Source organism: Macaca nemestrina, chromosome 12, assembly GCF_043159975.1.
Source record: "Macaca nemestrina isolate mMacNem1 chromosome 12, mMacNem.hap1, whole genome shotgun sequence".
Lineage (NCBI taxonomy): Eukaryota > Metazoa > Chordata > Mammalia > Primates > Cercopithecidae > Macaca > Macaca nemestrina.
In genome coordinates, this window is record NC_092136.1 from 74,454,535 (window position 1) to 74,469,808 (window position 15,274).

The following is a 15,274-nucleotide window of genomic DNA, read 5'->3' on the forward strand; positions in this document are numbered from 1 at the left end:
TGAGAGCAGCCTCTGAAACTCCAGACCCATCCCTAACTCTTATCAAAATCCTAACTGGACTTGGGCCTTCACCCCATCCCTAATACCAAGATTCGCAAACCCTTGTAAAATCTTAAAAGCACCTCTTCCTCCCAAAACCCTGTGAAAAAGTCATTATTGTTCCTGTTTTACAGATGAGGACACTGAGGCCCGGAGAGATCTTCATGCCAAGCACCACTGCCGGTGGAGCAGCAGCGGCAGAGAAGCCAGGTGAATGGGAGTGCGGGCATCTCAGAGGGTGAGAGCCCCCAGGCAGGCAGGAGCACGGAGCCCTCAGAGGCTCTGAACGCGGGCCGCACTGTGTTCTTCAGTTGCTCCTCCTCCCATGTAGCCAGGCAGGGATCCACTGATACGAGGACTCGTTTTCTTTCTCTTAATTTTTTTTTTATCGAGATGGAATTTTGCTCTTGTTGTCCGGCCTAGAGTGCAATGGCGCGATCTCAGATCACTGCAACCTCAGCCTCCCGGGTCCAGGTGATTCTCCTGCCTCAGCCTCCTGAGTAGCTGGGATTATAGGCGTGCACCACCACGTGCGGCTAATTTTTGCATTGTTAGTAGAGACGGGGTTTCACTATGTTCGTCAGGCTGGTCTCAAACTCCTAACCTCAGGTGATCAGCCTGCCTCGGCCTCCCAAGGTGCTAGGATTACAGGCGTGAGCCACCACGCCCAGCCTAATTGATTTTTTTAAATTGACTTAAACGTATATGTTATTTATCATGCACAACACAATGTTTTAAAATAGATATACATTGTGGAAAGGTGACCTCCAGCTAATGAACAAATGCACCGCCTCACACAGTTAGCAGTTCTGTGTGTGACGACTTGCCTTCTGAAGCACTGAGGGGTCGGGGACTCATGCCCCACTCAGTAGCCAGCCAGGAGGGAAAAACTCCGAGACAGAATTCCAGCAGCTAAACCAGATCCAGAGTGTCACCCTGATGTGTCTGTTGCTCAACAACCCTTCAATCCTCGTGACTCAATCGCCATCATTATTTCTCAGGTCCATCCCTTTCCATCCCCACAGCCACTCCTGCCTAGACTACCACACCAGCCCCTTGCTGCTCACTCGCTGAGAGCCTGCTCTCCTCTTTAGCTAGACTAGACATCCTAAAATGCAAATCTTTTTTTTTTTTTTTTTTTGAGATGGAGTCTCGCTCTGTCGCCCAGGCTGGAGTGCAGTGGTGCAATTTCAGCTCACCGCAACCTCTGCCTCCTGGGTTCAAGTGATCCTCACACCTCAGTCTCCCAAATAGGTGGAACTACAGGCATGCACCACCACGCCTGGCTAATTTTTGTATTTTTAGTAGAGACAGGGTTTCAAACTCCTGACCTCAAGTGATCCACCCACCTTGGCCTCTCAAAGTGCTGGGATTATAGGTGTGAGCCACCACGCCCGGCCCTAAAATTCAAATCTAACCATGCTACTGCCGCCTGAAACCCATTAATGGTTCCTCAGTGTCCAAAAATAAGGATGACAAATGGGTTTCATTCCAAGTGCCAACTCAGATCTACCAGCGGGGAGAGGGGGCAGGGAGCTGTCTGGGACTCTGGGCTAAGAAGAAATCTAAGATGAAACCCTGGTGCAGCAGGAAAGGGCGATGGCGACTGATGTTATCTGCTGTGGGCACAGAAGAGAGATGTGGAAGCACATGTGGTGCTATTTGCCAACCCAGGCCAGCTCGTAAGCCAAGCCACAGGGTTCCCGTGACCAGCCCTGCAGCCTCTCAGCCTCAGCCTCCCTCTTGGCACTCTGAACTCAGCTGCTTAAGATTCCCACAGTCCCTATGCTTTTGTGTCCTGCCTACAACGCTGTTTTCACCTTGCCTTGCTGGAAATGCATCCCTCCTAGAAGCTGCCACTGCCCACCAGGCTGGGTCCTGCAGCCCCGATGGCCCCATATCTCCCACCTGCCACTTCATGCTGAAATGATGGATTTCGGTGTCTGTCTCTGCCATCTGGCTGTGAGAGGCACAGGCTGTGCCTCATTCATCTCAGTAGACCCTGCCCCTGTCCCCACCGGCTCAGCCCAGACCTGGTGTGGAATGGTGTCAATGTCTACCTGCTGAACTGAGGGGGAAGCAGGATGGCGTCTGGGCCTGCAGGGAGAAAGCAAGAGAGCCAGACCCTGGGAGCTGCCCTGGCTAAGGGTCCTCTCACAGCAGGGGACTCACTCCCCCAGGGCCCTCGGCGCTTACTGATTGGCTTGTCCTCCACTGTCACACACTTACTGAAGTCTCTCTATGACAGGCCATCTCTCTCCACACCAGAGCTCAGGGAGCTGTGCTTCCCCACTCAGAAAGTTTCCTGAGTGTGTCCTTCCCCCTTCAACTGACAGCTCCAAAAGACAGAGCTGTGTCACCCCTAAGACGGGGAGCAGCACCTGCCCCCTCCCACAGAGGTGTGCACTTCAGGGGACATGCCATTTCCTCTGCTTCCCAACAGAAAATGACCAGAGTGTGAGGTCAGGGAGTTGCTGGGCACAGCTGTTACAGACTCACCTTTCCATTCGGACTGGCCTTCTTGAACACTCTGTGGAGAGAAAGAGAGGTCAGGCCAGGGTTCACAAATCCTGCCCAGGAGCAAGTTCCTGTGGGCCACCTTGAGGCAGGACCGGGGACCAGGGCTGGAGTGACTGACAGGCACCATGCAAGCTTGAGATCCGAATAGTGCCCATGTAATCTGCTCTTACCATCTCCACTGGTAAGCCTCCACGATAGCCATTAGAGCTCTCCTGGGCTACGCAACAGCCCCCTTGCAGTCAGGTCTTTGCAGGGCAGGCTGCGGAAGTCTCCAAGTGCATATTTTCTAAGCTCAAGTGAGGAAAAGCCTGGCATGTTGTAAGGTCTGTGTGATCTACTCTCACCTCCTGGTGTCACCTCCTACTACTCTCCCTCACCCATCTCCAGCCACATCTGCCCCTGGCTGGTCCTCGAGCACACCAGGGCGATTCCCACCTCAGGGACAGTTCAGAGGCTCTCCCTGAGACATCTGCATGCTCAACCGCACTGTGTCCCGGGCCTGAAGTCCCTCTCTTGCTCCAGTTCTTCTTTTTCCATAGCACTCATCACTTTCTGTTTTGAGACAGGGTTTCACTCTGTCACCCAGGCTGGAGTGCAGTGGTGTGATTTCTGCTCACTGCTTCAACCTCTGCCTTCCAGGCTCAAATGATCTTCCCTGCTCAGCCTCTCAAGTCACTGGGACCACAGGCACACGCCACCACCCTGGGCTAATTTTTATTTTTTGTTTTCTTGTTTTGTTTTGTTTTTTGGTAGAGATGGGATTTCACCATATTGCTTAGGCTGGTCTTGAACTTCCGGACTCAAGCAATCTGCCCACCTTGACTTCCCAAAGTGCTGAGATTACAGGTGTGAGCCACCGCGCCCAGCCAACACTTAACACTTTCGAACGTATACATATTTTACTTGTTTATTATGTGTCTGCTCTGCTAACATGTCACTCCACGAGGGCAAGGATCTTTGTTTCTCTTATCCACAGATGCATCTATCCCAAGCACCCAGAATGGCACTGCAATCATTGTTTAATAAACGATGGGTCTAGGCACAGTGGCTCATGCCTGTAATCCCAACATTTTGGGAGGCTGAGGAAGTCAGGAGTTCAAGACCAGCCTGACTAACGTGGTGAAACCCCGTCTCTATTAAAAATGCAAAAATAAGCTGACGTGGTGGCGGGCACCTGTAATCCCAGCTACTTGGGAGGCTGAGGTAGGAGAATTGCTTGAACCCAGAAGACGGAGGTTGCAGTGAGCCAAGATCGTGCCACTGCACTCCAGCCTGGGCAACAGAATAAGATTCAGTCTCAAAACAAAAACAAACAAACAAAAAATGAATGGCAGGTAGCAAACACTCAATAAACAGTTGAACAGGTGAAGGAATGAATGAGTGAAGGAATCAACCACCTTACTTAACAGAAACTGAAGCCCAGGAAAGGCAGAGAATAAGCCATGGTCACCCAGCAGTGCTAGACAAGGAATCAGGTCGAGATGTAGTCCATGACTCCCAAAAAGTGGAACTCACTTGCCTTCCATATCTCCTCCTGCCCTCTCCCACAAGCTGGGTCTTGGAGCCTGAGACCCCCTTCCCCAACAGCTAGCTCCAGGATCTCTCAAAGTAATTGTTGGGAGGGAGAGAAGAAAATTGAAAGATAGAGACAGAGACCCCGAGATAAGACAGGGGGTTGGGGAAGAGAGAGGAGGATAGGGACACAGACCCTGGACGGGTGAAAATAAAAGATGAAATAAGAGAGGCTAAAACAGCCATGGACAGGGGTAGGGTAGGCACACATGAGGCTGAGAGGGCTTCCTGCCACCCAGTCCTCCCCCAGGAGCACAGGGCCCAGCAGGCACCAGGGTGGGCAGGACAGTGAGGCCCGCCAAGGCACAGGGACAGCCACTCCTGCCTCCTTCCGGAAGAGATGGCGAGTGGGTGGTGGCTCTGCGCTGCCTTCATAGCCCTGGCCCTGCCCACCCCCACCTCTCACTTCTGGGCTGGCAGGAACCACTGATGGGTGTGAGCATGGCTTGCTAAGAAGCCTGGCACATCCCGCCCCACCTCCCCTGGGAGACTGGGCTTTTCTCCTCCTCATAAATATGTATTTATTTATTTATTCATTCTTATTTTTTTGAGACAGAGTCTCGCTCTGTTGCCCAGGCTAGAGTGCAGTGGTGTGATCTCAGCTCACTGCAACCTCCATCCCCCTGGTTCAAGTGATTCTCGTGCCTCAGCCTCCCTTGTAGCTAGGATTACAGGCGTGCACCACCAGGCCAGGCTAATTTTTGTGTTTTTAATAGAGACGGGGTTTCACCATGTTGGTCAGGCTGGTCTCAAACTCCTGACCTCAAGTGATCCGCCCACTTCCAGCCTCCCAAAATGCTGGGATTACAGGCGTGAGTCACCACATCCAGCTTCCTTCTCATAAATATTTATTAGTGTTCAGAGTGTGAAGATGCCACAGTCAGCTGGAGTGTGATAATTGCTAAAGTGAGGAAATATACAGATCACACAGTTTGAAGCAGCAGCTCCCAAGGTGGGGCTGGACCTGCAGAGAAGACCAGAGAAGTGGCACCAGCCACAAGGGACTCCACCTGCTTCCAGAAGCCCTGGGAGTCCATGGTCTGAGGGAAAGAGAGGCCACAGTGCCTGAGGCCACTAACAACTGAGTCAGGGAAAACCATTCCAGGGACTGTTGGAAGGAGCGAGACACCCTGGTCAGGCCGGAAGGGGCAACTTCACGAAGGGAGGGAGGGAAGACAGAACTTTGTTGAGTGGCTAATTATTTCTCATAATAGCTCTGTGAAATGGGGATTATCATCCTCATTTTACAGGTAATTAGCTCAAGGCTCACAGAGATGCAGTAATTTCTGCAAGAACACACAGCAAGCCAGGGGCTCAGTCAGGATTCAGACCCAATTCTGTCTGCCTGCCTCCAGAAGCTGGGTGCTTCATATCCAACCCGGCTGTTTTCCTAAACCGGGTGTTTTCAACAACACTGGGAATAACAATAAAGAGGGGAAATGAGGAGAGGAGAGGGGCAAGGGGCAGAGTGAGTGTGACCACGGTAGGAAGTGTGGCCAGCAGTGGGGAATGACCTGCTGCTAACCTCGTCAGCACCAGGACCACCTCCTTCAGGAAGCAGGACTCTGATGGCTTCCTCAAATGACAGCAGCAGCCACCACATTCCCCAAGAGCATGCCATGCTCTAGACGTGACTTTAGTTATTTTTCCTAGAATACTGCTGATCCTTACAATCTCATTTCAGAGATGAAATTGAGGCTCACCAAGGTGAAGCACGGTCTGCCTGTCTCCAGAGCCCATGTACTTTCCACTCCGTGACACTGTCAAGCCCTCTGTGATAAAACTCCTCTGACTTCCCGACCCTAACACTATCAGAAAAGAGGCCCCTGTGAGGATTTTTCGTTTCCTGGGACCTCCACCTATGCAGTGTCACACAGATGGCTCTGTCTGTCAACTTTGAAGAGCATGCACACACGTCCAAGACTGGTCAAAGCTAAATTTCCAGGATGCCAGAGGCAGGGTCTGTCTCGCCCCCAGCCCCATCTATGCCCCACGGCCTGATTCACAGAGCTGGGTGCCTATAAGAGACATACGGGCAGTGTTCCAGCTGATTAAGCCTCAGTGGAGACGAGAAACACAACCAGCCCCCACCACACCTGACCCCACCACCCAGGGTAGCTCAAGAAAAGCGGAGGGCATGTTATAAGAAGGCAAAACTCTCAAGGGATGCAGGCAAGATGCATGGTGGCTGGCGCAGGACCTGGGAAGCCATCTGAATCTCAGGCAGTCTCACTCTCTCTGCACCTCTCCTCCTGGGGCTGCATGTTCCCCCAGTTGCACTGCTTTCTGGGCGGCTGCCCCCTTGCCTCTGTGGACCAGCTGTCTCTACTTACTCAAGGCTTTTCTCCTCCTCCATCCTTTTGGCTTGGATGTGACTCCCACTCTGACACTGTTTCCACTGTGCTTCTCACTCAGCTTCCCACCGCTAACTGGCTGAATGGCCCACTTCCAAATTCCCAGGAGAGGAATTTGATTGGTCAGCATTGGTCATGTGTTCCACACCTGGGCCAATCAGCTATATCTAGGTGTGTCATATGGTCCAGGAGGCCTGGGCAGAAGAGGGTCTGTAATGTTTTCCAAACAGGGGATCACAACATACTAGTTGATAATAAAACCAACTTATGGCTGGGCATGGTGGCTCATGCCTGTAATCCCAGCACTTTGGGAGGTGGAGGTGGGAGGATCACTTGAGGTCAGGAGTTCAAGACCAGCCTGGTCAACATAGTGACACTCCGTCTCTACTAAAAATACAAAAATTGGCCAGGCATGGTGTCATGCGTCTGTAGTGCCAGCTACTCGGGAGGCTGAGGCAGAAGAATTGCTTGAACCAGGGAGGCAGAGGTTGCAGTGAGCTGAGATGGTGCCACTGCACTCCAGCCTAGGCAACAGAGCAAGACTCCGTCTCATAAATAAATAAATAAATAAATAAATAAATAAATAACCAACTTAAGAGATTTTTTTTTTTAATGAAATGGAATGGAATAGAAAATATAAGCATGCACTGCAGGTAGCAAGGTATAATAGACATTATTATATTCACCAAAATTCAGTTTCCCTCTAAGCCTGGGGGTATGTGAATATCAGATTTCTGTGGTACTATGAAGTTAGGCATGTCCATGTGGCTTGCTCTGGCCAATGAAATATGAGTAGAAGTGCCAGATGTCAGCGCCAGGCAGATTTAAGTGCTGGTGCTTCATTCCCCATGCCCTCTGTATTCGTTTTCTATGGCTGCTGTAACAAATTACCACACACTTAGTGGCCTAAACCAACACAAACAGGTCAGGTGTGGTGGCTCACGCCTGTAATCCCAGCACTTTGGGAGGCCGAGGTGGGAGGATCACTTTAGTTCAGGAGTTCAAGACCAGTGTGGGCAACATGGTGAAACTCCGTCTCTACAAAAATACAAAAATTAGCCAGGCGTAGTGGCGTGTGCCTATAGTACCAGCTACTCAAAGGCTGAGATGGGAGGATCACTTGAACCTAGGAGGCGGAGGCTGCAGTGAGTCAAGATTGTGCCATTGCACTTGAGCCTGGGCGACAGAAGGAAACCCTGTCTCAAAAAAAAAAAACAAAAACCCACACACAAACACACACACACAACATATTATAGTTTGGTAGTTCAGAAACACTAAATGGGCCTCACTGGACTAAATTCAAGGTACCCGCAGGGCTGCATTCATTTCTGGAGGCTCAAGGGATAAATCTGTTTCCCTGACCTTCCCAGCTTCTAGGGGCTGCCCACATTCCTTGGCTCATGGCCCCTGCCTCTATCTTCAAAGCCAGCAAGAGCAGGTCGAGTTCTTATCACATTGCCTCACTCTGATCTTCTCTTCTGCCTCTCTCTTCCATTTATAAAGACCCCTGGGATTATGTTGAACCCATCTGGATAATCCAGAACAATCTCCCTATTTTAAGGTCGGTTAATTAGCAACCTTAATTCCATCTGCAACCTTCATTACCCTCTGCCATGTGACATATCATATTCACAGGTTCCAAGGATTATGACGTAGACATCTTTGGGAAGAGCATTCTTTTGCCTGCCATGCTGTCTTTCCTTTGCCACTGAAACCAGCAATGATCTGCATGAGAAAGCCTCCATCAACCTAAATCCCAGGGCTGCCCCACTACATGACAGATGTGTAGCATAAAGGAGAATGAAAGCTCTTGAGCCACTAAGATTTGGGGGTTCTTACTGCTGCAGGCTGGCTTCTCCTGGCTGATACAAAAAGTGAGTATTGGCTGGGCACAGTGGCTCAAGCCTATAATCCCAACACTTGGGAGGCCAAGGCGGGCAGATCACTTGAGGCCAGGAGTTCGAGACCAGCCTGGTGAACATAGTGAAACCTTGTCTCTACTAACAATACAAAAAATTAGCCAGGTGTGGTGGCACATGCCTGTAATCCCAACTACTCAGGAGGCTGAGGCATGAGAATCACTTGAACCTGGGAGGCAGAGGTTGCAGTAAGGTGAGATCACGCCACTGCACTCCAGCCTGGGCGACAGAGTAAGGCTCTGTCTCAAAATTAAATAAATAAATAAATAAATAAATAAAAGAGTATTATTTAGCAAAATGTTTGTTTCAGGTGAATGTGTGTGTACTGAATTACAACGTAAAACGAATTTCACGATGCAAATTTAAAAATGTTTCAGATCCACTGTTCTAGAAAAACATGCCTAAACCAAACATGCCCTATCAGTGTCCGTGCAGACTGCTGGATGCTGTCTTCTGATTCCATTCCATCAAGGCGATGCTGCCAGGAAGACGGGTAAGTCAACTCTCCATGAACCAGAATGTCAGCTTCTCCAGTGAGCCCCATTCCCCACCTGCAGCACAGGGTACCTGTGGACCAACACTGACACTAATATTTCACTGCTCTTCGGTGAGCCATCAGTCCTCCCAGTGTCCCTTTGTGCCTGTCAGGGAGAGGGCTACACGACAAAGGACCCAAACGAAGCACCTTCCAACACTGATTACACCAAAACAAGAGTTTATAATTCTACATGATACAGCTAAACAAGGAATATTTTTTTCCTTTATTTTTTGAGATGGGTCTCACTCTGTCACCCAGGCTGGAATACAGTGGCGCCATCGCGGCTTGCTGCAACCTCCACCTCCCGGGCTCAAGCGATTCTCCTGCCTCAGCCTCCCAAGTAGCTGGGATTACTGGCGTGTGCCACCATGCCCAGCTAATTTTTTGTATTTTAGTAGAGAGAGGGTTTCACCATATTGTCCAGGGTGGTCTCGAACTTCTAAGCTCAGACAATCCACCTGCCTCGGCCTCCCAGAGTACTGGGATTACAGGCATGAGCCACTGTGCCCAGCCAACAATGGAATATTATACAGCACTGAAATTAGGTTTCCATCTTTCATAACACAAGGAAATGCCTATCATAGAATAGTAAGCAGAGTAAGTCAGGAATCAGAACAGTACGTTTGGCATGAGCTCAACTTTATACTCAATAAATACCCAAAACAAAAAAATGAGAAGACTTAATGTTGTTAAGATGCCTACGCTCCCCTAACTGATTCAATATAATCTTTATCAAATCCCAGCTAGCTTTTTTGCAGAAATTGACAAGCTGATCCTAAAATTCATAAGGAAATGCCAGGGAGCCAGAATAGCCAAACTATCTTAAAAATAATAATATTAATAGAACCAAGTTAGAAGACTCACACTTCCTACTTTCAAAACTTACTACAAAGCTACAGTAATCAAGACTATATTGTGCTGGCATAAAAACAGACATATAGGGCCGGGTGCAGTGGCTCACGCCTGTAATCCCAGCACTTTGGGAGGCCGAGGCGGGTGGATCACAAAGGCAGGAGATCGAGACCATCCTGGCTAACACGGTGAAACCCCGTCTTTACTAAAATACAAAAAATTAGCCGGGCATGGTGGCGGGCGCCTGTAATCCCAACTACTCGGGAGGCTGAGGCAGGAGAATGGCGTGAACCCGGGAGGTGGAGCTTGCAGTGAGCCGAAATGGTGCCACTGCACTCCAGCCTGGGTGACAGAGCGAGACTCCATCTTAAAAAAAAAAAAAAAGACATGTAGATCAATGGGATATAATTGAGAGTCTAGAAATGAACCCATATATTTATGGTCAATTGATTTTTTTACAAAGGAGCCAAGGCAAGTCAATGGGGAAAGAACATTGTTTTCAACAAATGGTGCTAGGACAACTGGATAGTCGCACACAAAAAAACAAAGTTAGATCCCGACCTCACATCATGTACAAAAATTAACTCAAATGGGGCCGGGCACTGTGTCTCACACCTGTAATCCCAGCACTTTTGGGAGGCTAAGGCGGGCAGATCACCTGAGGTCAGGAGTTCGAGACCAGCCTAGTCAACATGGTGAAACCCTGTCTTTACTAAAAATACAAAAATTAGCCAGGTGGGCCAGGCGCGGTGGCTCAAGCCTGTAATCCCAGCACTTTGGGAGGCCGAGGCGGGTGGATCACGAGGTCAGGAGATCGAGACTATCCTGGCTAACATGGTGAAACCCCGTCTCTACTAAAAATACAAAAAACTAGCCGGGCGTGGTGGCGGGCGCCTGTAGTCTCAGCTACTTGGGAGGCTGAGGCGGGAGAATGGCGTGAACCCGGGAGGCGGAGCTTGCAGTGAGCTGAGATCACGCCACTGCACTCCAGTCTGGGAGACACAGCGAGACTCCGTCTCAAAAAAAAAAAAAAAAAAAATTAGCCAAGTGTGGTGGCGGGCGCCTGTAATCCCAGCTACTTGGGAGGCTGAGGCAGGAGAATCGCTTGAACCCAGGAGGCGGAGGTTGCAGTGAGCCGAGATCATGCCACTGCACTCCAGCCTGGGTAAGAGAGCAAGACTTTGTCTCAAAAAAAAAAAAAAAAAAAAAGTAAATGGACGAGAGACCTAAATGTAAAAGCTGCAGCTATAAAACTCTTAGCAGAAAACATAAGTAAAGTCTTCATGACCTTGGGTTAGGCAATGATTTCTTAGATATGACACCAAAAGCACAATCAACTGAAGAAAAAGTAGACAAATTTTAAAACTTTTGTGCTTCAAAAGTCACTGTCAAGAAAGAGAATATCGGGGAGTGGAGGGCGGGGGGAAGGATAGCATTAGGAGAAATACCTAATGTAAATGATGAGTTAATGGGTGCAGCAAACAAACATGGCACATGTATACATATGTAACAAACCTGCAGGTGCCCTGTACCCTAGAACTTAAAGTATAATTAAAAAAAGAAAGAAAGGAAGGAAGGAAGGAAGGAAGGAAGGAAGGAAGGAAGGAAGGAAGGAAGGAAGGAAGGAAGGAAGGAAGGGAGTAGACAACCCACAGAATGGAGCAAATATTTTCAAATCATTTATCTGATCAGGTCCTAATAGCCAGGATATATTAAGAACGATTGCAACTCAACAACAAACAGGCGAATCACCCATTTTTAAATGGGCAATGGATTTGTTTGAATAGGCATTTCTCCAAAGAAGATATTCACGTGGCCAATAAGCACATGAAAAGATGTCCAGCATCATCAGTCATCAGTCAAAACTGCAATGATACACTTCACACCCATTAAGATGGCTATACTCAAAAGGAAGGATAGTAAGTATGGACAGGAATGTGGAGAAACTGGAACCTTCATACATCACTGGTGGGATTGGAAAGTGGGGCCGTCACTTTGAAAAACAGTTTGGCGGTTCGTTTAAAAGTTAAACCAAGAGTTAACGTATGACTCAGTAAGTCCCCTCCTGGGTATACACCCAAAGGAACTGAAACTGTCCACACACAAAAACTTGTGCATAAATGTTTGTAGCAGCATTATTCAAAATAGCCAAAAAGAGTGGGGAAAAAAAATCTATCAACAAATACATGTATCTTTTTAAAATTCAGTCTATACATACAATGGAATATTATATAGTCATAAAATGGGATGAAGTACTGATTCATGCCACAACATGATGAACCTTGAAAACATTGTTAAGTAAATTAAGCCAGACACAGAAGGCTGCATATTATAGGATTCCACTTGCATGAAATGTTCAGAGTAGGCAAATTGCTAGAGAGAAGGTAAATTAGCGGTTGCCAAGGGTTGATGGAGTGGGAAATGGGGAGTGACTGCTAATTGGTACAGAGTTTCTTTGGGAGGTGATGAAAATGTTCTGGAATTGGATAGTGGTGATGGTTATACAAACTTGTGAATATATACGAAAACCACTGAATTTTACCCTAAAAGTGTGAATATTATGGTATATTACATCTCAATTTAAAAAAAAAAAAAAAAAAAACTAAAAAAAGACAGAATGAAAAAAAGGGAAATGTGCCTAAATACTCACAGGAGTTGAAGAAGACTCCGCCCACCCACACAATTCTTTATATCTATAATTTTTCTGTTATACAACAAGCATAAAGTACTTTATAAAGATGCTTGGGTTTCCCTAACAAGATATGTCTCAAGTCAAGGAGAAAGGAGAATCTAGAAATCAAAAAAAATGGCCGGGCGCAGTGGCTCAAGCCTGTAATCCCAACACTTTGGGAGGCCGAGACGGGCGGATCACGAGGTCAGGAGATCGAGACCATCCTGGCTAACACAGTGAAACCCCATCTCTACTAAAAAAAATACAAAAAACTAGCCGGGCGAGGTGGCGGGCGCCTATAGTCCCAGCTACTCGGGAGGCTGAGGCAGGAGAATGGTGTAAACCCGGGAGGCGGAGCTTGCAGTGAGCTGAGATCCGGCCACTGCACTTCAGCCTGGGCGACAGAGCGAGACTCCGTCTCAAAAAAAAAAAAAAAAGAAAGAAAGAAATTAAAAAAAAAAAAAAAGTAAGTGAAGTAGGGAAAATCTGGACCCTCAACTCTGAATGCTTTGATGTAACAGTCTATGGTTCTGTGATGTTACAATCCAGGATCCACATTTCTGTGATTCCTGAGATCCCTTCCCAGGCCTAATGTATCATATACTCAGCTATCCTTTTACCAGGAAGCCTTCCCTGACTACCCCCTAAGTCTGGGTTAGGGGCCCCTCAGCTCCATATCCAGTGTGTCCCCATTCATAGCACTTCCCACACTTTGTAATGGTCTGATAATACCCTCAGCTTCACTTTTATAGCAACAATGAAAGTAGAGGTATATTATTTGCGTTATTTCACTGTATTTCTGGGGCATAGCATGGTACCTAGGATATAGTAGGTGCTCAATAAATAAATATAGGATGAATATGGTTAAATGAAAGCCGTAAGAGAATTATTCAAGTATGAGAATGGATGAAGTTGGCCGGGCGCGGTGGCTCAAGCCTGTAATCCCAGCACTTTGGGAGGCCGAGACGGGCGGATCACGAGGTCAGGAGATCGAGACCATCCTGGCTAACACGGTGAAACCCCGTCTCTACTAAGAAATACAAAAAACTAGCCGGGCGAGGTGGCAGGCGCCTGTAGTCCCAGCTACTCGGGAGGCTGAGGCCGGAGAATGGCGTGAACCCGGGAGGCGGAGCTTGCAGTGAGCTGAGATCCGGCCACTGCACTCCAGCCTGGGCTACAGAGTGAGACTCCGTCTCAAAAAAAAAAAAAAAAAAAAAGAGAATGGATGAAGTTTAAAAAGATGGTGGTGGGACGGGCGCAGTGGCTCACACCTGTAATCTCAGCACTTTGGGACGTCGAGGCAGGCAGACCACTTGAGATCAGGAGTTCAAGACCAGCCTGGCCAACATGGTAAAACCCCATCTCTACTAAAATTACAAAAATTAGCCAGGCGTAGTGGTGCATACCTATAATTCCAGCTACTTGGGAGGCTGAGGGAGGAGAATCGCTTGAACTCAGGAGGCAGAGGTTGCAGTGAGCCAAGATCGCACCACTGCACTCCAGCCTGGGTGACAAAACAAGACTCCAGCTCAAAAAATAAATAAATAAATAAACAAATAAATAAATAAATATAAAAAGATGGTGGTGATGATCCTTGTCTCTGAGTGAGCAGACTCCAGGGATTTCTTCTTCTATCTATACTTCCATTTGGCTGTCAGGAGCCATGGGCATTGGGCTTAGAAAATGCTTTATAGGAGCCAGGCATGGTGGCTCGTGCCTGTAATTCCAACTCTTTGGGAGGCTGGGCAGGAGGAATGCTTGAGACCATGAGTTCAAGACCAGCCTAGGCAACATAGTGAAACCCCATCTCCACAAAAAATTAAAAATTAGCCAGGCATGGTGGCACATGCCTGTTGTCCCGGCTATCGGGAGGCTGAGGAGGGAAGATCGCTTGAGCCCAGGAGTTTAAGGTTATAGTGAGCTATGATCACGCCACTGCACTCCTGCCTGGGCAACAGAGCAAGACCCTGTCTCTAAAAACGAAAAAAAAAAAGAAAGAAAATGCTTCATAGGAACAGAGTCCACAGCCACTGTCAGGCTGAGCCAAGAAAACAGCTGATACATCCCAAACAGGCCTCTGCCCAGCTCTGACCAGTGGCTATCCCATTCATCATTCACTCACCACTGAGCCATCACACAGCCACTGCCAGTGCAATGCTCTAGGGGCACTAACATAAACAACGGGTGGTCCCTGCTGACAAAAGACCACAGCATAGCCTAGTTAGAGAAACCCACTAAGAAAAATGGCCACTGTACACTGAGCTTTCCCTATGAGCAAGGCGCTGTGCTAAGCACTTCACATACATTATTATATTCCTTCTAAATACTCCAATTTTTCAGAGAAGAAGCCCAGACTCAGAAACCCTACCTAACTTGTCCAGAATCACAAAGCTAGTATCAGAAAACACATAGGAGAGAAACCTCATGAATGGACCACCTATGGGAAATCATTTAGACAAGACATATCTTACTCAGCATCAGAAAACTCACACTGGAAAGATCATCCATGAATGTGGATTCAGTACTAGTGAATTATGTAAGCACTGGTAATAATTCCTTTCTTTGTATTAGAAAATTAATATTAGAAAAAAAATGCTACAAATGCAGGGAATGTCAGAAGACCTTCAGATATTTACTCACCCTTCAGTCAACATTAGAAAACTTATCCAAGAGAGGCCGGGCACGGTGGCTCATGCCTGTAATCCAAGAACTTTGGGAGGCTGAGGCGGGCAGATCACGAGATCAGGAGTTCAAGACCAGCCTGGCCAACATGGTGAAACCCTGTCTCTGCTAAAAATACAAAAATTAG

At 47.9% G+C, this 15,274-nt stretch overlaps 1 protein-coding gene across 7 annotated transcripts in view; it reads right to left on the reverse strand.

Moving 5' to 3' along the window:
- The window catches only part of LOC105468761 (arrestin beta 1), a 98,829-nt gene that overhangs the window by 28,127 nt on the left and 55,428 nt on the right, over positions 1-15,274 (reverse strand). For all 7 annotated transcript variants that reach the window (XM_011719091.3, XM_011719089.3, XM_011719090.3 and 4 more), the window contains exon 2: positions 2,539-2,569. In XM_011719091.3, coding sequence (XP_011717393.1) covers positions 2,539-2,569 — 31 coding nt within the window. The remainder of the gene's footprint in view (positions 1-2,538; positions 2,570-15,274) is intronic.